The following is a 15450-nucleotide window of genomic DNA, read 5'->3' on the forward strand; positions in this document are numbered from 1 at the left end:
GCCTGGATTCAGGACCAGTCTATTCGCTAGCACTCTGTTGTACCGTCCAAAGTTGGAAAAGCAGTTGGCCCTTTCCTTGATGAATGAACTCTAGCCACTTAGTCTTGTCTTCTTCCGAGATGTGAAACTTGTGCATGGAACTATGTCTGTTTACAGCCAAAAACAAAGCAGTGATGGTTTTCAACTTCAGCATTCTCCTCCCCTCCAGCAGCGGGGAGGGGGTTCGGGGGTATCTGCTCCGGTGGACCAATCAGGTCAGACTTGCTCCGGATTGGTCAAAAAAGGAAATCGCTGACGTCAGCAAATCCTCGAAATTCCAAACAGCTCGTTAAAGGTCAGAATTTTACATTCACAAGTACTACTAAGTACAGGTTTTGTCATTAAATATCACATTTTGTGGACTGGGAGGAAAGCCAAAGACCCACAAATTTCACTCGAAGACTTAATAAAGTGATTTTTGCACAATATAGGACCTTCAAATTTGCTGTTGGAAAATAACTCCAGCTGCTCTCGCACACATGATCTGACTTTCTTTAGGCCGCGCTCATGCTTCCTTATGCTAGTTTCCATTTAAGTGCATTGAAACGTCTCTTTCCTGGGTCCTAATTACTCACTTACCTTTCAATCAGACCCCTCCGCAGGCACTCACATTGTGATGATTCATAGTTTTCTTTCCCTCTTTGTGAGTATAATTTTAATTCTAATACGAGACACAACAGTTTTGTTTTATAGCCAGACAGCAGATGTGACACATAACTACAGCCTCAGGGTTTGTGCAGTCAAACAACCTCAAGGCCTCGGTGATAAATCTGCAATAAACGCTCTCTTCAAACGGTTGCGTAACCCTTGTGTTCTGAAATATATTTGTTGCTCGAGAGTCAACCACTGCTGGAAGTTTTACATTATGTTTTGTATTGTTTTTATGAGTGTCATTTCTTTTTTTTCATTTGCAGCACTAGAAGTTCTTTCTTTGAAGTTTGCTTTATCATAAGCTGTAGTTACAATCCAATTATCTGGGCTCAGCGTCTCAGAAAGTTTCTCTTTGTACTGTATGTGGATGAATGTGGGTGCGCATATTTTGTCATTTCCATCAGGTGGTGCTGCTCCAACCAGCTTAAAGTGGACATCTCCCTCTGCTGGAAGGGGCTCTTTATTGACCATTATGACTGACTCTTTGATGTTCTCTCATAACAAGCAGGAAGCCAATATAGTAGCAGCAGGATCTCAAACTAATACCCTCATAATTTGCCACAGCAATAGCAGAAATAATTCATACCTCATACCTTTTTATGAACATATCCGGGAGAGCATTTTACTCAGTCCTCCGTGAGGCTCAGGCTGCAGAGAGAATGTGGATGAGACTGTAAAGTGAAGAGCAGTGGATGCTCTCACATACATACTGTATGTGTAGGTTAGCTGAGGTGCATGCCTGGCGAGGCAAACACACTTTGCATGACAAGTACGACACCCCAAGACAGGCAAAGGGAGTAGAGGAGAGGACAGGAGGTAGGGGAAAAACAAAGGGTGGATCTCCCTCAACTTCTCAAAGTGTGCATTAATAAACAGGATCTGCTTGAATGGCTCTTGCACTTCTGTTCCTTTGGCAGGTCTGTCAGCTCACTCATTTTCAATAAAACCAGTCAGCCGCCTAATGCCTTCCCACCGTCAGTTAGCCGCCATTAGCCCATAGATGAATATCATTCCCTCTGTTCCAGGGAAGCAGCCAAGTGATGCAGCCTCTGTGAGCGCTGACACAATGATGAATAGCTACAGGCAGCCCTCACACAGAAAGGAACTGTTTTCCTTCAGGACATTTCACAGCCAGGAGAGACGGACCATTTTATACACCAGCACAGCTATATCTGACACAGAGTTTTCCCTGTGGGCCTGCTGCCATTATTATAGACACTATATCATGTAGGGGTGTTTGTGTTTGTTTGGATTGTCATTCATCCGGTACTGCATTATTTCTTATTCAACTGTAACTCATTCCTACACCCTCTCTCCTTCTTATTTATGTGTGTTTGTAAGATCTAACACAAGTGATCAGTTAAATCTTTCTGCTGCAGCAGCTCTGACAGTGACTCTATGTGCCTGTTCCAGATAGAGCATGAACGTCTGTGGGACTGGCAGCACTTCACCCAGGCACAGCTGAAGGTGGTGACCCAGCAGTGGCAGCGGGACTATGAGGAGCTGCTGGCCAGGGCCCTGGTCACCCTGCAGGAGGCCAAACACGCCCACCAGGAGGAGCTGGAGCTCCATAGAGACCGGCAGCACCAGCTGGACATCTGCTCACATCTTAAGAGGAAGGTTAGTGTCTGGTGTGCCATCACAATCAGGAACATTTCCAACTTTATGAAACGGCTCTTTTATGTCAGCAATTATGTTACAGTTCTCTGCCTCCAGTCCATTTTTACACCCTGCAGGAAGTGGATCTATAACTTTAATATAATGCTTCTTCATTGTTCAGAGGCTTTCTAAGCATGGGCCTCTCTGCTCGTCTGCTCCACCACTCTGATTTATAAGTTATACTCACGTTAACTGGTGAAGTGGAAAGAATTGGGCTGGTTTCTGTGATATATTTAACAGGATATCCTTTCCCTACAATCATTTTAGTGGGACCACACCAGGCAGCCAGCGGCAGCGGTGTCTGGCTGCCTTCTTGTGTACAGTATATCTGCTGACAAGGCCGCCTTTTCCACCAGGCTGCCTGACAGCATCTCTCGCTTTAGCTGCCACTTGGGATGGGCTGTGAATGCAAACAAGCTAATAAGGATGGTCTTGCAAACATGATGGTGCTGTCTCAGAGGGGTGCTAGTTCACATTCGCACAACAAACAAGTTACTCATGTGAACACATCCATGTCTTGTTGCTGCAGTGCTGTACAAATTGAATTTGCTCTGCCTGCCAGTTTTTAAAAAATAAATGGGGCTCATGTCCCGTGGCTGATTAAATAACGAGACACTCTGATGAAGTGATGTAGCATCGGAGCGAATATGTCGCATGGCAGTGCATATTGCCAAAACCCTGCAGGGGCATGAAACCCTGATTTTTTTCTATTTTTTTACTATGTGTGAATTCATCAAAATCCAACATTTAACCATGTTATGATATACCTGCCATGGATTTTTTCACCTGTCTGACAAGGATTGTGGCAGGGAAGACCCAGATGCACGACTTCCAAAAAAAAAAACCCTCTTTTTATTTTAATCAACAGAGTATTAAACATGAAATCAAAGCTTCGCTGGAAGAGAAAAAATGCAAAGAAGTCTCACAAACTTAGGCAGCAAAAGACATAGGACTACAATGGCGTGACATGACACAACGATCTGGCACAGGACAGGGGAAAGACACAAACTTATACATATGAGGTAAAGGGACACAGGTGAAACAAGGAGGAGCAGGGATGACAATCACAATGGGAGAGGAAAGGGAAAACACCAGGTAGGACATGGTGTAACCTGAAATGAGAGGAAAGATGTGACCAGAAACCAAACCTGACAAGATAAACATGAAAGACAAAACTGATGAAAACAAAAGTTGAACCTAACATGTTAGACATGACACTGTCACACTGCAATCATCAGATTTTGTTAAGGCGAACACGTTCCTGCACAAGCAGCAGCAACAGACAAAGCATATTGTCTCAAAGCAGGACTCCAAACCAGGTCTGTTTTGTGAGACAATTTCACAACCCCATTAGGATTCCCTCTCATCTTTTATTGCTGTGTTATAATTTAATTTTCTCACTAGGCTGCAAAAAGTGTGGCTTTAAATAAAAACTGGCTTTATTTCACAAGCTTCAGCTTGTGTGTGTGTCTGACACACTTGATGAGACTTACAGCACAGGGATTGACTGCAGTGCAGGCAGATGCTCGACACCAAGATCTGCTTCTCTTTTTTCCTTGATAAAAGAAAGTAAAGGGCTTTTTTGTTTGACTTAAAGTGTATATGGTTCAAACGTTAACAATAAATAAATAAATAAAATTTGAGTTTCTACACTGCAAAAAACAAAGAAATATTACCAAGTGTTTTTGTCTTATTTTCACTAGAAAATGTATTTTTAGACTAAATATGAGCCACATTTACCTGACCAGTCCAAAAAAACTGTCTTGTTTCAAGTTATTTAAAAACAAAAATAAGGTCTGAATTGCTTAAAATGAGTTTTAAAAAAAATCTGCCAATAAAACAAGAGAAAATGTATTTGTATTAAAACATTATCCTACCTTGAAGCCAATTTTCTAGCAATATTTTCTTGTTCCATTAGCAGATTTTTTAACTTGTTTCAAGCAATTCTGACCTTGTTTTTGTCTTTAAATAACTTGAAACAAGACATTTTTCTGGACTGATCAGCTGGATGTGGCTCATATTGAGTTTCATATGACAAGTTTTATTCAAAATAAGACAAAAACACTTGATAAGATTTCATTTTTTTGCAGTGTACTTCCCTTAAATGTCTTAACATCAAACAAGGAGGGGAGAATTGCCAGGTGACCCTTGACTTAAAAGAAAAAGCGAAAGTATTTTTCCTCTGCTGCTTTGAGTTTCTATGAAAAACAGAAAGGGAAACAGAAATAAAAAAGTCAGCTGTTCTGTTGAATACTCACACAAAGCCCTGGAAGTCATATCGTCCTGTGCGTCTAACAACCAGCAGCTGATGATGATGATTTTTACTGCATTTTTTTGCTGCATTAACTCTGACTCTTTTCACTGGATCCTTCACTCTTTCTTTACTCGGGGAACAAGTAAAACAGCAAAGTCAAGGCTAACACCCCCTCCATCCACTTTAGTTACTTCTGCAATAACTGTGCCATAATAAACATCCTACAAAGAAAAAATACTCTACAGATTTTCTAAATGATGGAATGTGTTATTCAACACAACAGCGTGTTTCTGCAATCTCCTGTTTTATTGTGGTTTTAGACCAACAGAGGCTTTTTGCTTTTCAATTTCATAGAGCTTGAAGTTGAACATAAAGTACACGCCTCTGACTAAGGCTAACACATTGCTTTGAGTTTTGTTTTCATGGCTCTCTGAGGCAATAAACAAAATAAAATCACAAAGCCATTTTAAGTCCCCTGACTGTGCCATATCCACGTTTTTTTTCTTTCTTTCTTTTTTTTTTTTGTTGTTTATTCAGCGAATGTGCACATATTGGAGTTTGTGTGAGAGGCTCAGATGGACGCCTGTTTGCATCCAATCTTTCTCTTCCACCCCCATATCATCTCTGCACAGCAACACAGCAGAGAGGCATGATGGATTCACCTCCTGTGTATGCCTGTTTACTCTCCTCTGCAGCTGCTTCCTCTGCCCACAGTAGCTCTCCTGACTCCTCGGTGCATTATTTAACCCTTGTGGAATCAAAACTTTCTCTTCCTATTTATTTGCTGTGCAAATTAGATCAACAGTGCAACGCAGCTGTCAGACCAGGCATAAATTTGATGATCAACATCATGGTCTCTAGTTTTAGGATGGAGCTACTTCTGCTACTGTTACGTATATGTTGGTTAAGATAATGGGACTGATATTAAATATTTGTGATTTCTCAAATATCCACTTTCGCTGCCTCATCTTCTTTGCACTGCCTTGAGTTTATCTGAGGGCTTTTATTGGAAGGTTTTTGGTCAGTGCTGATCTGGCTCTGACCTCATTAAGAAAGGGGAGCGAGGCTGTCTTCCTCTAAGGGTGCAGTGGGAAGAAATCTGGGGTAATTGATTTCAGAGTCAGCTTTTACCCTTCTGTTTTGAAAGGGCACGCCTGTCACACAGAGCCCAGCTTCTTCTGACGAAGGCCATGCAAAGGTGACTGTCTGGATTCACATGTCTGGACACAGATGACATTACAGATTCAAAGAGTTGTTCACTTCAAGAAGGATCTCCAGATGTGGTACACAGCAGCACAAGATGGAATATAAGGGTTAAACAGAACGGGTTATTGAGATAAGTAGATACCATTTCATGCATGAGATGAGGCTCATTTTAATACAATTTATCTCTGAAAGACAGACTCTTCTTTTCAAACGATCAGCTGTTTGTTCTCTGGCTGCTGTAATTAGCCGGCATTGTTCTTGGTGTTCCCGTTCGTTCCAGCCTTTTATTCTGCCCTTGCTTTCGTTTTGCCTCCCACTTCTATCTCCCTCTCAGGCATCTTTGATGAGTGATTGTGTTTCTTTCATGAGTAAATAAAGCCTGGAGGGATGACAGATTGTTTCCACATGCTCAGGTGGGAAAAGGATAAGCAGGCCAGCATGACAAGAGGCACAACAATCAAAAGATGGAAGATATTAGACGGGATAGACGGGAGGTTTTCTCTTATATGAAAGCAAGTCTTGTTTCCAAGAAGTCCCCAAACAGCATGGTAACAGATTAATTTATGCCCAAATGATCTGAGTAACCAGTGTTGGGCCACTTACATTTCAGCTGATCAGTCTCTGAGGAGTTAGTTGCTCTTATTTGGTAGGGATGGGCTCCAGATATAGGTACTTATATAGGTACTGACCAAATTCTGTCTGTAGTAAATGGTACAATGTTTCTGTACCTAAATGCATCCTTGTGACTTTGAGGGAGTGGAATAGAAGGTGATTTCCCATGCTGGACATAAACACAGCATTGCACGTTTATATATTAAGAAATAAAAAGGTTAAAATGAAAAACCACATTAGCACACGCAAAAGTACCAAACATTCGTACTGATAAATACCACTATCAATTGCCAGGTACCAGGCATCGGTACCATATCGTTTCACATGTGAAAGGTACCCATCCCTATTACTTGGTCAAATTTTCAAATGAGTAAACTTGTTTTAATTAGAGGTGTCCCAGTCCGATATTGATATCGGATATCGGTCCGATATCAGCAAAAAAACAAATATCGGTATCGTATCGGAATGCATCTAAAATCTCTGATATAAGCACTCTGATATAAGCAGTCCATTCCAGACCCCGCTCCTGCTGTTTTTATTTGATTTATTCAGGTTATTTTCTGGGTCTTCTAATTTATTTTTTATTTTATTCAATTACTAGTATATTCTTATGTTTAATGTTAAAATTTCTGTTACCAATTGGTTAATGATAAATGGGTCAGTTTTTCCTCATACCTACTGTTGCTGATTACTGTTCTTTGTTTGAATAATTTCACTTAATCAAGCCTTTTCTAACATGACAGACATACTACAAAATAAGTAATAAAAGTATGCATGTTTAATGCTGATATTGTATCGGATTAATATCGGTATCGGCCAATACTCAATGCTACAGTGTCGGTATCGTATCGGAAGTGAAAATGTAATATCGGGACATCCCTATTTTAAATCTCAGGACCCATTACTGTTGCGATAGTTCAATCAGGAGAGACTTCTCAGCAGAAAGAGTTATGAACAGAGTTAATGAATAAATGCAAAGAAAGTTTGGCGGCTAGACACCATCAAGCATTGAGCAAAATAATCAGTGTAGGAGGAAAAATGGCGTTATGAATTATGAATATCCCCTGATGGAGTCTAGACACTGGTGGTGGTGGTGGTGAGAGTCTTGAGAAGGCTGGATCTGGAGGATTCGGTGAGGACTGTGGGGCCGAAGACTTCAGGGTTGTGAACCGTGGGGTTGCGGAGCAGAACTGAGCGATGGAGACTGGAGGTGCCTGGGAAGGAGGAGGGTCATGACGAGAGCCTTAAAAGACAGCTGACAGCAGAATAGACGACATTTAAACTTTGGCAGCTACAAAATGATTGGCTTACGACTGAAGCTGACACAGTGATTGGATAGAGAGAAAAGTTGACACGCTCCCCTGTCAGCTGATTGAGAGAAGCGGGAAAAAGTTAGTGAAGGAACAGAAGAGTAGAGGTGGGCGATACTGGGAAGTTTGGTATCAATGCGATACCAAGTAAAATACAGGGCCAGTATCGCTCATACCAATACTGATGCTGATACTTTTTAGTATTGATGTAATGTTGATGTATAATCAAACTGCGGACCTTAACACCTACACAGACACTGACACAGTCAGGTTGCCACTTTTATAAAATCACAGCAGTCAGTGCACTGAAGAGAAAAAATAGTGTATCAATCTTATTTATGACGGTATCATTTGATATCAATATCAACGTTGGTGTCAATATTATTGATATTTGGATCAATCTGCCCACCTCTGCAGAAGAGTGTGAACATTCAGTCTTCCTGACTGAACTTTGCTATCTTCATAAAGCAAATGCATGGTTTTGTATTCCACCCGAACATAAAAAACATTTCCTTACATTTGCTTTGTCAGTTCAGAAAAATAAAATTGGGGATTCGCAGATTCATGCACATGAGTAACCATGTTCCAGTCATCTGTTTTATATTGAAAAGCTGACGTCAAATGATCATTAATGACCAGTTTTTGATGGTTGTACTATCCCTTGACAGATGACATTTCAATTACTGTACATTCACATTAACAAAAGCTCCATGCAGGCTACAGTATGCAGATAAAAAGGCCATCATTCTTTTGTTATTCTGACATCTCTGCACTCATTTCTATGCTGCCCTGAAAAAGAATGTCATCCCATTTCCTTTTGAATTCACAGAAAAAGAAATCGCAGTGACAAATTACTGCAGACTGTACATAATGAGCGTTTTATTCTCTTTGTGCTTCCTCAAAACGCCTTTTCATCTCTGCCTACACGAGAGAAACATACAAAATGCATTCAGCCTATGTGGCTCTTAAAGTGGATCTATAGCTAAGCTTGTCTTCGATTGGGCTGTGACTAAAGGTGAATACTAACAAAACAAGCTTTTTTTTCTGCTTTATGACACTATAAAGAAGTCGGTCTTATCTGTTGCATGTTTATCTGGTCTCCTCAGAGCGACAAACATGGCGGTATCTTTTCTGGGCCAGACTTGACCTTGATGGATGATGTAATAATGCAAGCTTGTTTTTCTTTAAATCTTCAAAAACAAGGCCTCCTTTGTTTTTATCAAGCGAGAAAGGAGGTAAATGACAGGCTAAAGAAAAAAATTTGTCAATTAAACTTAAATTGGAGCTGATTCACAGTGCACGACTGAGTTCTTGGTTGGAGTTTACAGCTCTAGGAAACACTGAAATGTTTATAGTTTATTACATAGTAAAAGCAATTGTATGCATAAAGTAGAAGAAAAGTCTCGGATATTTAAAGAATTTGTCATTTCAAACAACAAGTAGTATGTAGTATTTGTTTGTGGAAGTATGCCCTTGGTTCCAAAAGCAGTAAAGTAAGCATCCTACGGAAGCCCATTCCTGTCAGTAATAAAAAAAGACAAAAAAGGATAGAAAGTTGAAAATATATAAAAGTCATAATAATGAGATTAAAAAATAAACACATTACAATAGTCATAATCTGGTTCTTATGACACCAGATTAAAAGACTCAACTATTAATCACACTAACTTTCATTTATCTACTAATTTGGTGGAATAAATTGCCTTGTTAAGGGCTGCAAAATATTCACATGTCTGGGCAAGTAAGGTGATGCAGAGATTACAATACAAGCAGGAGCACATGTAATAATCATTTAATATAATTATAATATCAATATAATATAATTTCAACTTTTTTTATCTCATAATTATGACTTTTTATCTCATAATTTCAACTTTTCTTTTTTTTTTTTTTTTTTACTGGCGGAAATGGGCTTCCATATCATGTTGACACTTGTTTTTTGATGTTTTTGTCAAGGTCTTATTTTGCTCAGACAAGCTTAAGGAATCATTTACCACGATATTACACAACGCAAAGATGATGCTATATGAGGCAATATTGGAATCAATGTACACCAAAGGGTGCAGAAACCGGACAAATAGACCCACCACCTCTCATGGTAAACATTACTCAAAGCAGCACAAATATTGACCATATTGACCACCATACATTAATCATTAGTCAGCGTTTCAACCACTGTTTAAATTTAGTCCTCAAGTTGAGAAACTCCAAACACTTTCTGGAACATAGAGCCCAACATGTTTGCATCAAAGCAGATTTTTCTGAAGAACACCTTCGTTACACAAACATCTGACCTGGATTAGCGGCTCCACTGTTCTAAATCCTCTTTTAATCACACAGCTGCTGCTTTTTCCCAGGCAGACAGGACGTATGATTGACTTGGTGATAGCATTGGTGCTAATGTGAGTGAGACCATGTTAATTTGCAGTTCATTCCTTCAGGGATTGCTGAGCTGTCCGGTGATAGATCTGTGAATCTGTCCGCCCGGTAGGAATGCAAGGCTTAAATACCCGACACGCCGCAGAGAAGCTACTGCATAACAAAGCTGTCACTCAAACACCAAGCTAATGCTGGCCTGTGTTTGTGTATGTGTGTGAGAGAGCATCTGTCTACAGATATGAAGCTGGGAGAATGCAGAATGCTTCCTCTGCAGATGTGAATTCACTTTTAGATAAGAAATACAATTTGATGCGTGTATCAGTATTTGATTTTAGTTTTATCCTATATTTAATCAAATTAGTTGAAAATTATATTAAATCAAATTGATTTTCTTCATGAAAACTTCACATTTTTAAGATATTTTCTCCTAAATAACTTTAACTTTAAATCAGTGCTCTGGTCTTCAAAGATTACAAGCTGGATAAAATTTGAAGTCAAATCTCATCAGTTGTTTGTTTTACTAGCAGACTTACTATATTGGAGTTACACCCTCCTCTGTAGACTGAACTCTATTTGCAATCAGCCTCAGTCATTCAAAGCTCGGTGGACTCCCGAGTTGATCTAACACAAAGTGTGAAAGATAGTTTTGTCACCTCCACCTGCTGGTTTCACTCACTCTTGAAAGACAGCTGTTGATGGACAATAACCTGCTCTTTCTCTCCGTCCTTGGTGTGTTTTTATGTATGTGTGTGTGTGTGCTTGCAGCTGCAGCAGTGGCGGGCCCAGCAGGAGGAGGTGGCGAAGCTGGAGGCGGCTGTAGCTGCTCGACAACAAGAGGAGGAGGAGGCGAGGTTAAAGAGGGAGCAGGAGAGGGAGAGCGCCCTCAGATCACTGCAGAAAGAAAAAGTAAACACGACGATGCCACACTCATCACAATGACTGTGCCACTTTCTTCCTGCTGTGCTCTGGTGTCTTATACACATAACTGATGTAAACTTGTTTGGTTACGAGTTCAGACATTATTTTTAAGATGTTTGTTGCAGTAAAAGTTCCTGCTAAACTATGGATGGTATTGTTGATGCCATTTTGACACCAGCCATATGTTGTGTACATAAGTTATTATCTTGAGGCTAAAGTGGGTTGTTTTAGAAAAAAGTGAGATAACTGATTTTTCATTTACAGCTAGAACTACTTGAGATGCACACAGCCTGCTCAAAATACACAAGACCATCCTCAGCAGGAATGATCAGCTTTTTTTAAAACTTTTTTTTTTTTTTACGGATGACTAAAAATGATAGGTAACATTTAGATTTACATTTCCAATGTGCCAAGGAGATTGCCTCAGTAAGAAGGAAATGAGAGTCACACTGACTCAGCTGGATCTCAAACACCGGGCACAGAAATAGCCCAAGATTTCATAGAAGCAGAGTTTGCTTCTAAAGTAAGAAATTATACCAGTTTGTGGCAGATCAGCTTGAATGTTCAAACGTTCAAGAGTGTAAATATAACATTCAAGTGCCCCCTTGTGTAAAAGGTGGTGCTCCTATGGTGTTCCTATATAACAGGGGTAGGCAACCTTTTTCCATGACTCCTGCAACTCTCAAATACACTAATGCCCAAAATGCCAAGACTTATTTCTTTCATAAAACCATTGATTGTTGATAAGAAAGTCTCCTTCAATGGTTTTCCATTTTTTTCCGTGAGAAATGGTTCAACTTCCTTCCATTGCCTGGTTTTTAAAAGTACAGAAAGTTTTGCGTGTGTTGCTTTGTTTCGCATACTTTGCTAAATGTGAATGCTAGCTAGCAGACTGACGTTTCACGACACCTTCGTCAATAATTTAAATGTATTGTTTAAAATTATTCGTTAAATTTCTACATAAGAACATTTACAGTGTGCGCAATTCTTGTGTTAAATAGTATACAACACAATATTTTTATAATCTCTTCTACTTTTTTTTTATTTTGTCCTGTCTCATTGTAATTATTCTGTGCGTGCCAACATAAATAGCCTTGTGTGCCAGCTATGGCACCTGTGCACCAGGTTGCCTACCCCTGCTATAGAATGTTATTAATGTGTTTTAAGGTTTTTAAACATGGCTGCAGTTGGAAACTGACACCACAACTTTAAGTTGCATTGGAGTTTTGACCTCTTAAGACCCACCATCCACATATGTGGACACTAGTTTCTGCCTCTCAGACCCATGAGCATTCGTTTTTTAAAACTCTGACCTGTAAACCACATTTAGGGACACAACCCACATCATATTATACTTACTTCAGTGAAAAAACAATGTATTCAATTACAATAACACTACTAACAAACAACTAATAGGGGATTCATAACACAAATAATTAAACTTCCTGTACAAAGACCAAGTTTAGTTATTGTACTTATTTGGTCTTTCTTATCCTAAATGGCAAGGTGGATTAAAAATGCACACCAGACAGAAGCTCAGGTCTTAAGAAGATAAATGTGATATTTAAATTCAGAAAAAAACTAATTTCACTTATTTAGAAATACAACATCCCCACAATGTGTGTCTGTAACTGTGTGTGTATCTGTGTGTGTGTGTCTGACCGTTTCATTAACTTGCTCCTCAGGGGTCTGTAAGGAGAACTTGGACAACCTGAGACACTCTCTGATTAATGAGGGCATTTAAGCTGCGATGGATTCCATATAATTTAGAACAATAGTCTGACAGACATTGAAATATCATCTCATTCTCTGTGTTTACACCTATCTGATTTCTGCGCCGTCACAATCAATAGGACATGACGATCCTGAGAGTTTCACCGCAGTCCAATTAGAGGGAGTGTGACTCTTCCTCTGGCTGTTGATAACTTTTTCTTGTCATTCTCTGTAAATTGTTGTTTTTCTTTTTCCACAGGTCAGGCAGTTTTATTTAAAGCAGCAGAGGAGGAGGGAGCTGGTGGAGCAGAGAGACCAGGAGAGACTCGCCAAACTGAGGAGGGCCATGGAAGAGCAGGCCAGGCAGGATAGAGAGAGGTGAGGAAGGCACCATGGGACGTTGAGTTCATAGAGATGTTAAAAGAGTGAGCATAGAAAATCATTGACAGAAGGGTGCAAGAGTCTCATAACCTGAAGACAAAGGTGGGGGGAGAATTTTGATACCAAACAGCAACATCCACTGAAAACTTAGGGCAGGACTGAGCTTAGTTAACAGACAAATGTGCATTTTAAAGCTTTCTGCTTGCGTTTACTTTGCTCAAAATTTGGGTTGGGTCAGTATTGCCGACATGGATCTATACTCATGAGCTTCAAATATTCCTTCTTGAAACTGGTGGGTGATATCATTGTGACTTCACCCATATTTGTTAAACCGACTCATTTTAAGGACTCAAAGTCAGGATCTTATTTAACCAAATGAAAGGTTTTCTACTCTGTTAAAGAGCACAGATGCACTGCTGCTTTCCCTTTAACTCAAAAGAAGGCTAAAGGAGAGTGAGAAACATCACTTGGTTTAAAAACACCCTCTTTGTTGCCCTCAATCATCACTGAGAGATAATATAGAGCATTAAAGTTTAGAGTGAATTTAACCTTAAAGTACAGCGATTAGCATCTGGCACCATTACAAAATCATCATGTGCAACTGGACCAAGGGTCTGCAACCTGTGGCTCTGGACCCTAATGTGGATCTTTGACTCTTTTGCAGTGGCTGCCTGTAGCTTTAAAAAAAAAATGATTGAAATAGGCAATTTTTATTTTTCTTACAGATGATTAAAGACATTGACACTAGAAACAAAATCCTGCGTTAACATTTTGTTGAACTAAATATGCATCACATCTGTCAATAAAGTCTGCCACCAGACTTCTTCCCCCCCTACAACATCAACAGCTCACCAACTTTCCATGCACTTGTGGCTAACCTTAAGTTTTACAGCACTGGTAAGATAACTAAATCTAAAAAAGGACAAATCTGGAAGAAAAGACAGATTGTAATTCTGTGTGGATAGATTCAGTTAACTGCTGTATCAGCGGCAAGACAAAACAACAAACGGAAAATTCTTCTTATTATTTTTTTCTTAAGTTTTAAAATTTTGAATTTTTTTGGAACTTTTTGAAATTTCAGTTTTTTTATACATATCAATTCTTAAAATTTTTGAAAATCTATTAAATTCATTTTTTTATTTTTGCATTTTTTATGTTTCAAAATTTTAGCAGTTTTTTAATTAATTTTTTTAATATGTTTGAATTTATTAAAAATAAAAATCTAAGCCATCACACGTTCAACTCTATAAATAAAAAGATACGTATAAACTGGTATAATTAGTTATTAACTAGATTTTAACTATGTATATAATTTCAGAATTTTTGTCTTTATTGTGAAGATAAAGCAGATGTCTCTGGAATTACTAAACCAGGTGAGCTGAGGCTTAATGGCTCCTTTAAAAGTAAAGACTGCAGACCCCTGACCTCGGCAGCAAACTCAGAAACTTTCTTAAAGATGAAAAGGTAAGATAGATCAGATAGAATAATACTTTACTGTCGGATTACTTAGAAATATGTCTTGTATCACCAGCTCATCCATTAACACAGTTTCCCATCACACTTAGAATAAGAACATGTCATTAAAAACGTCATAAAATAAATAAAATTAAAAAAACCCTACTACCCAAGAAAACACTCTGAATACAAATTAATCTAAATACTTAAGAATATCCTAAGTCAGAGTCAGGGATGTGTGTGTGGAGCAGTGTGTGTCCCACCTTTACTCTACTGTTTGTTTAATAAAGAAATAGAGTGAGGAATAAACCAGAGCTTGCTCTTATTTTATTATTACAGCTTAGCATCCTTAAACCTCTCCCTGACGGTAAAAGCTGATACTCATGGAAGACATGAGAAGGGTCCTTGGGGATCTTGTCAGTCAGTCTGCTTTAGAAGCTGCTCGGAAAACAACACTCAACACTGTGACGAATAAGATGATTGAAAGATGCGTTGAGTAGGATGAGTTTTATTTAGCTATTAAAGAGAAGAAGTATTAAACATAGTGTGATGACTAGATTTATTCAATTGAAAATCAATCCTAGAAAAATATCAAGATTTAATTTACCTCCATTGTTTTAAATTCTCATGCAGAAGTGATTATAAACATGGGTACATACATTACATTTGGGTGTGGTTGAACATGCCAAACATGTTAAAAATTATAAACTTCACCCCAAAAGGAGCAGTGAATCCCTCAAAAACTGTGTGACTCTGCATGAAAACACATCCCGTTCGGTGTGTTTTGCTTAGCATTTCTCTGCAGACTCTCACAGGGGCTGGCATTAATACCAGATAATGGTGTTGACTCGCAGAGGGGTGAGAAAGAGATAA

At 39.1% G+C, this 15450-nt stretch overlaps 1 protein-coding gene across 3 annotated transcripts in view; it reads left to right on the plus strand.

Moving 5' to 3' along the window:
- The window catches only part of LOC141807969 (coiled-coil domain-containing protein 148-like), a 35108-nt gene that overhangs the window by 17797 nt on the left and 1861 nt on the right, over positions 1-15450 (plus strand). For all 3 annotated transcript variants that reach the window (XM_074694192.1, XM_074694191.1, XM_074694193.1), the window contains 3 exons: positions 2104-2310; positions 10876-11016; positions 13001-13119. In XM_074694192.1, coding sequence (XP_074550293.1) covers positions 2104-2310; positions 10876-11016; positions 13001-13119 — 467 coding nt within the window. The remainder of the gene's footprint in view (positions 1-2103; positions 2311-10875; positions 11017-13000; positions 13120-15450) is intronic.

This window comes from Halichoeres trimaculatus, unplaced genomic scaffold (assembly GCF_033239565.1).
Source record: "Halichoeres trimaculatus isolate MK-OKI-2021-1 unplaced genomic scaffold, fHalTri1.1 fHalTri1_scaffold_19, whole genome shotgun sequence".
Taxonomy (NCBI): Eukaryota; Metazoa; Chordata; class Actinopteri; order Labriformes; family Labridae; genus Halichoeres; species Halichoeres trimaculatus.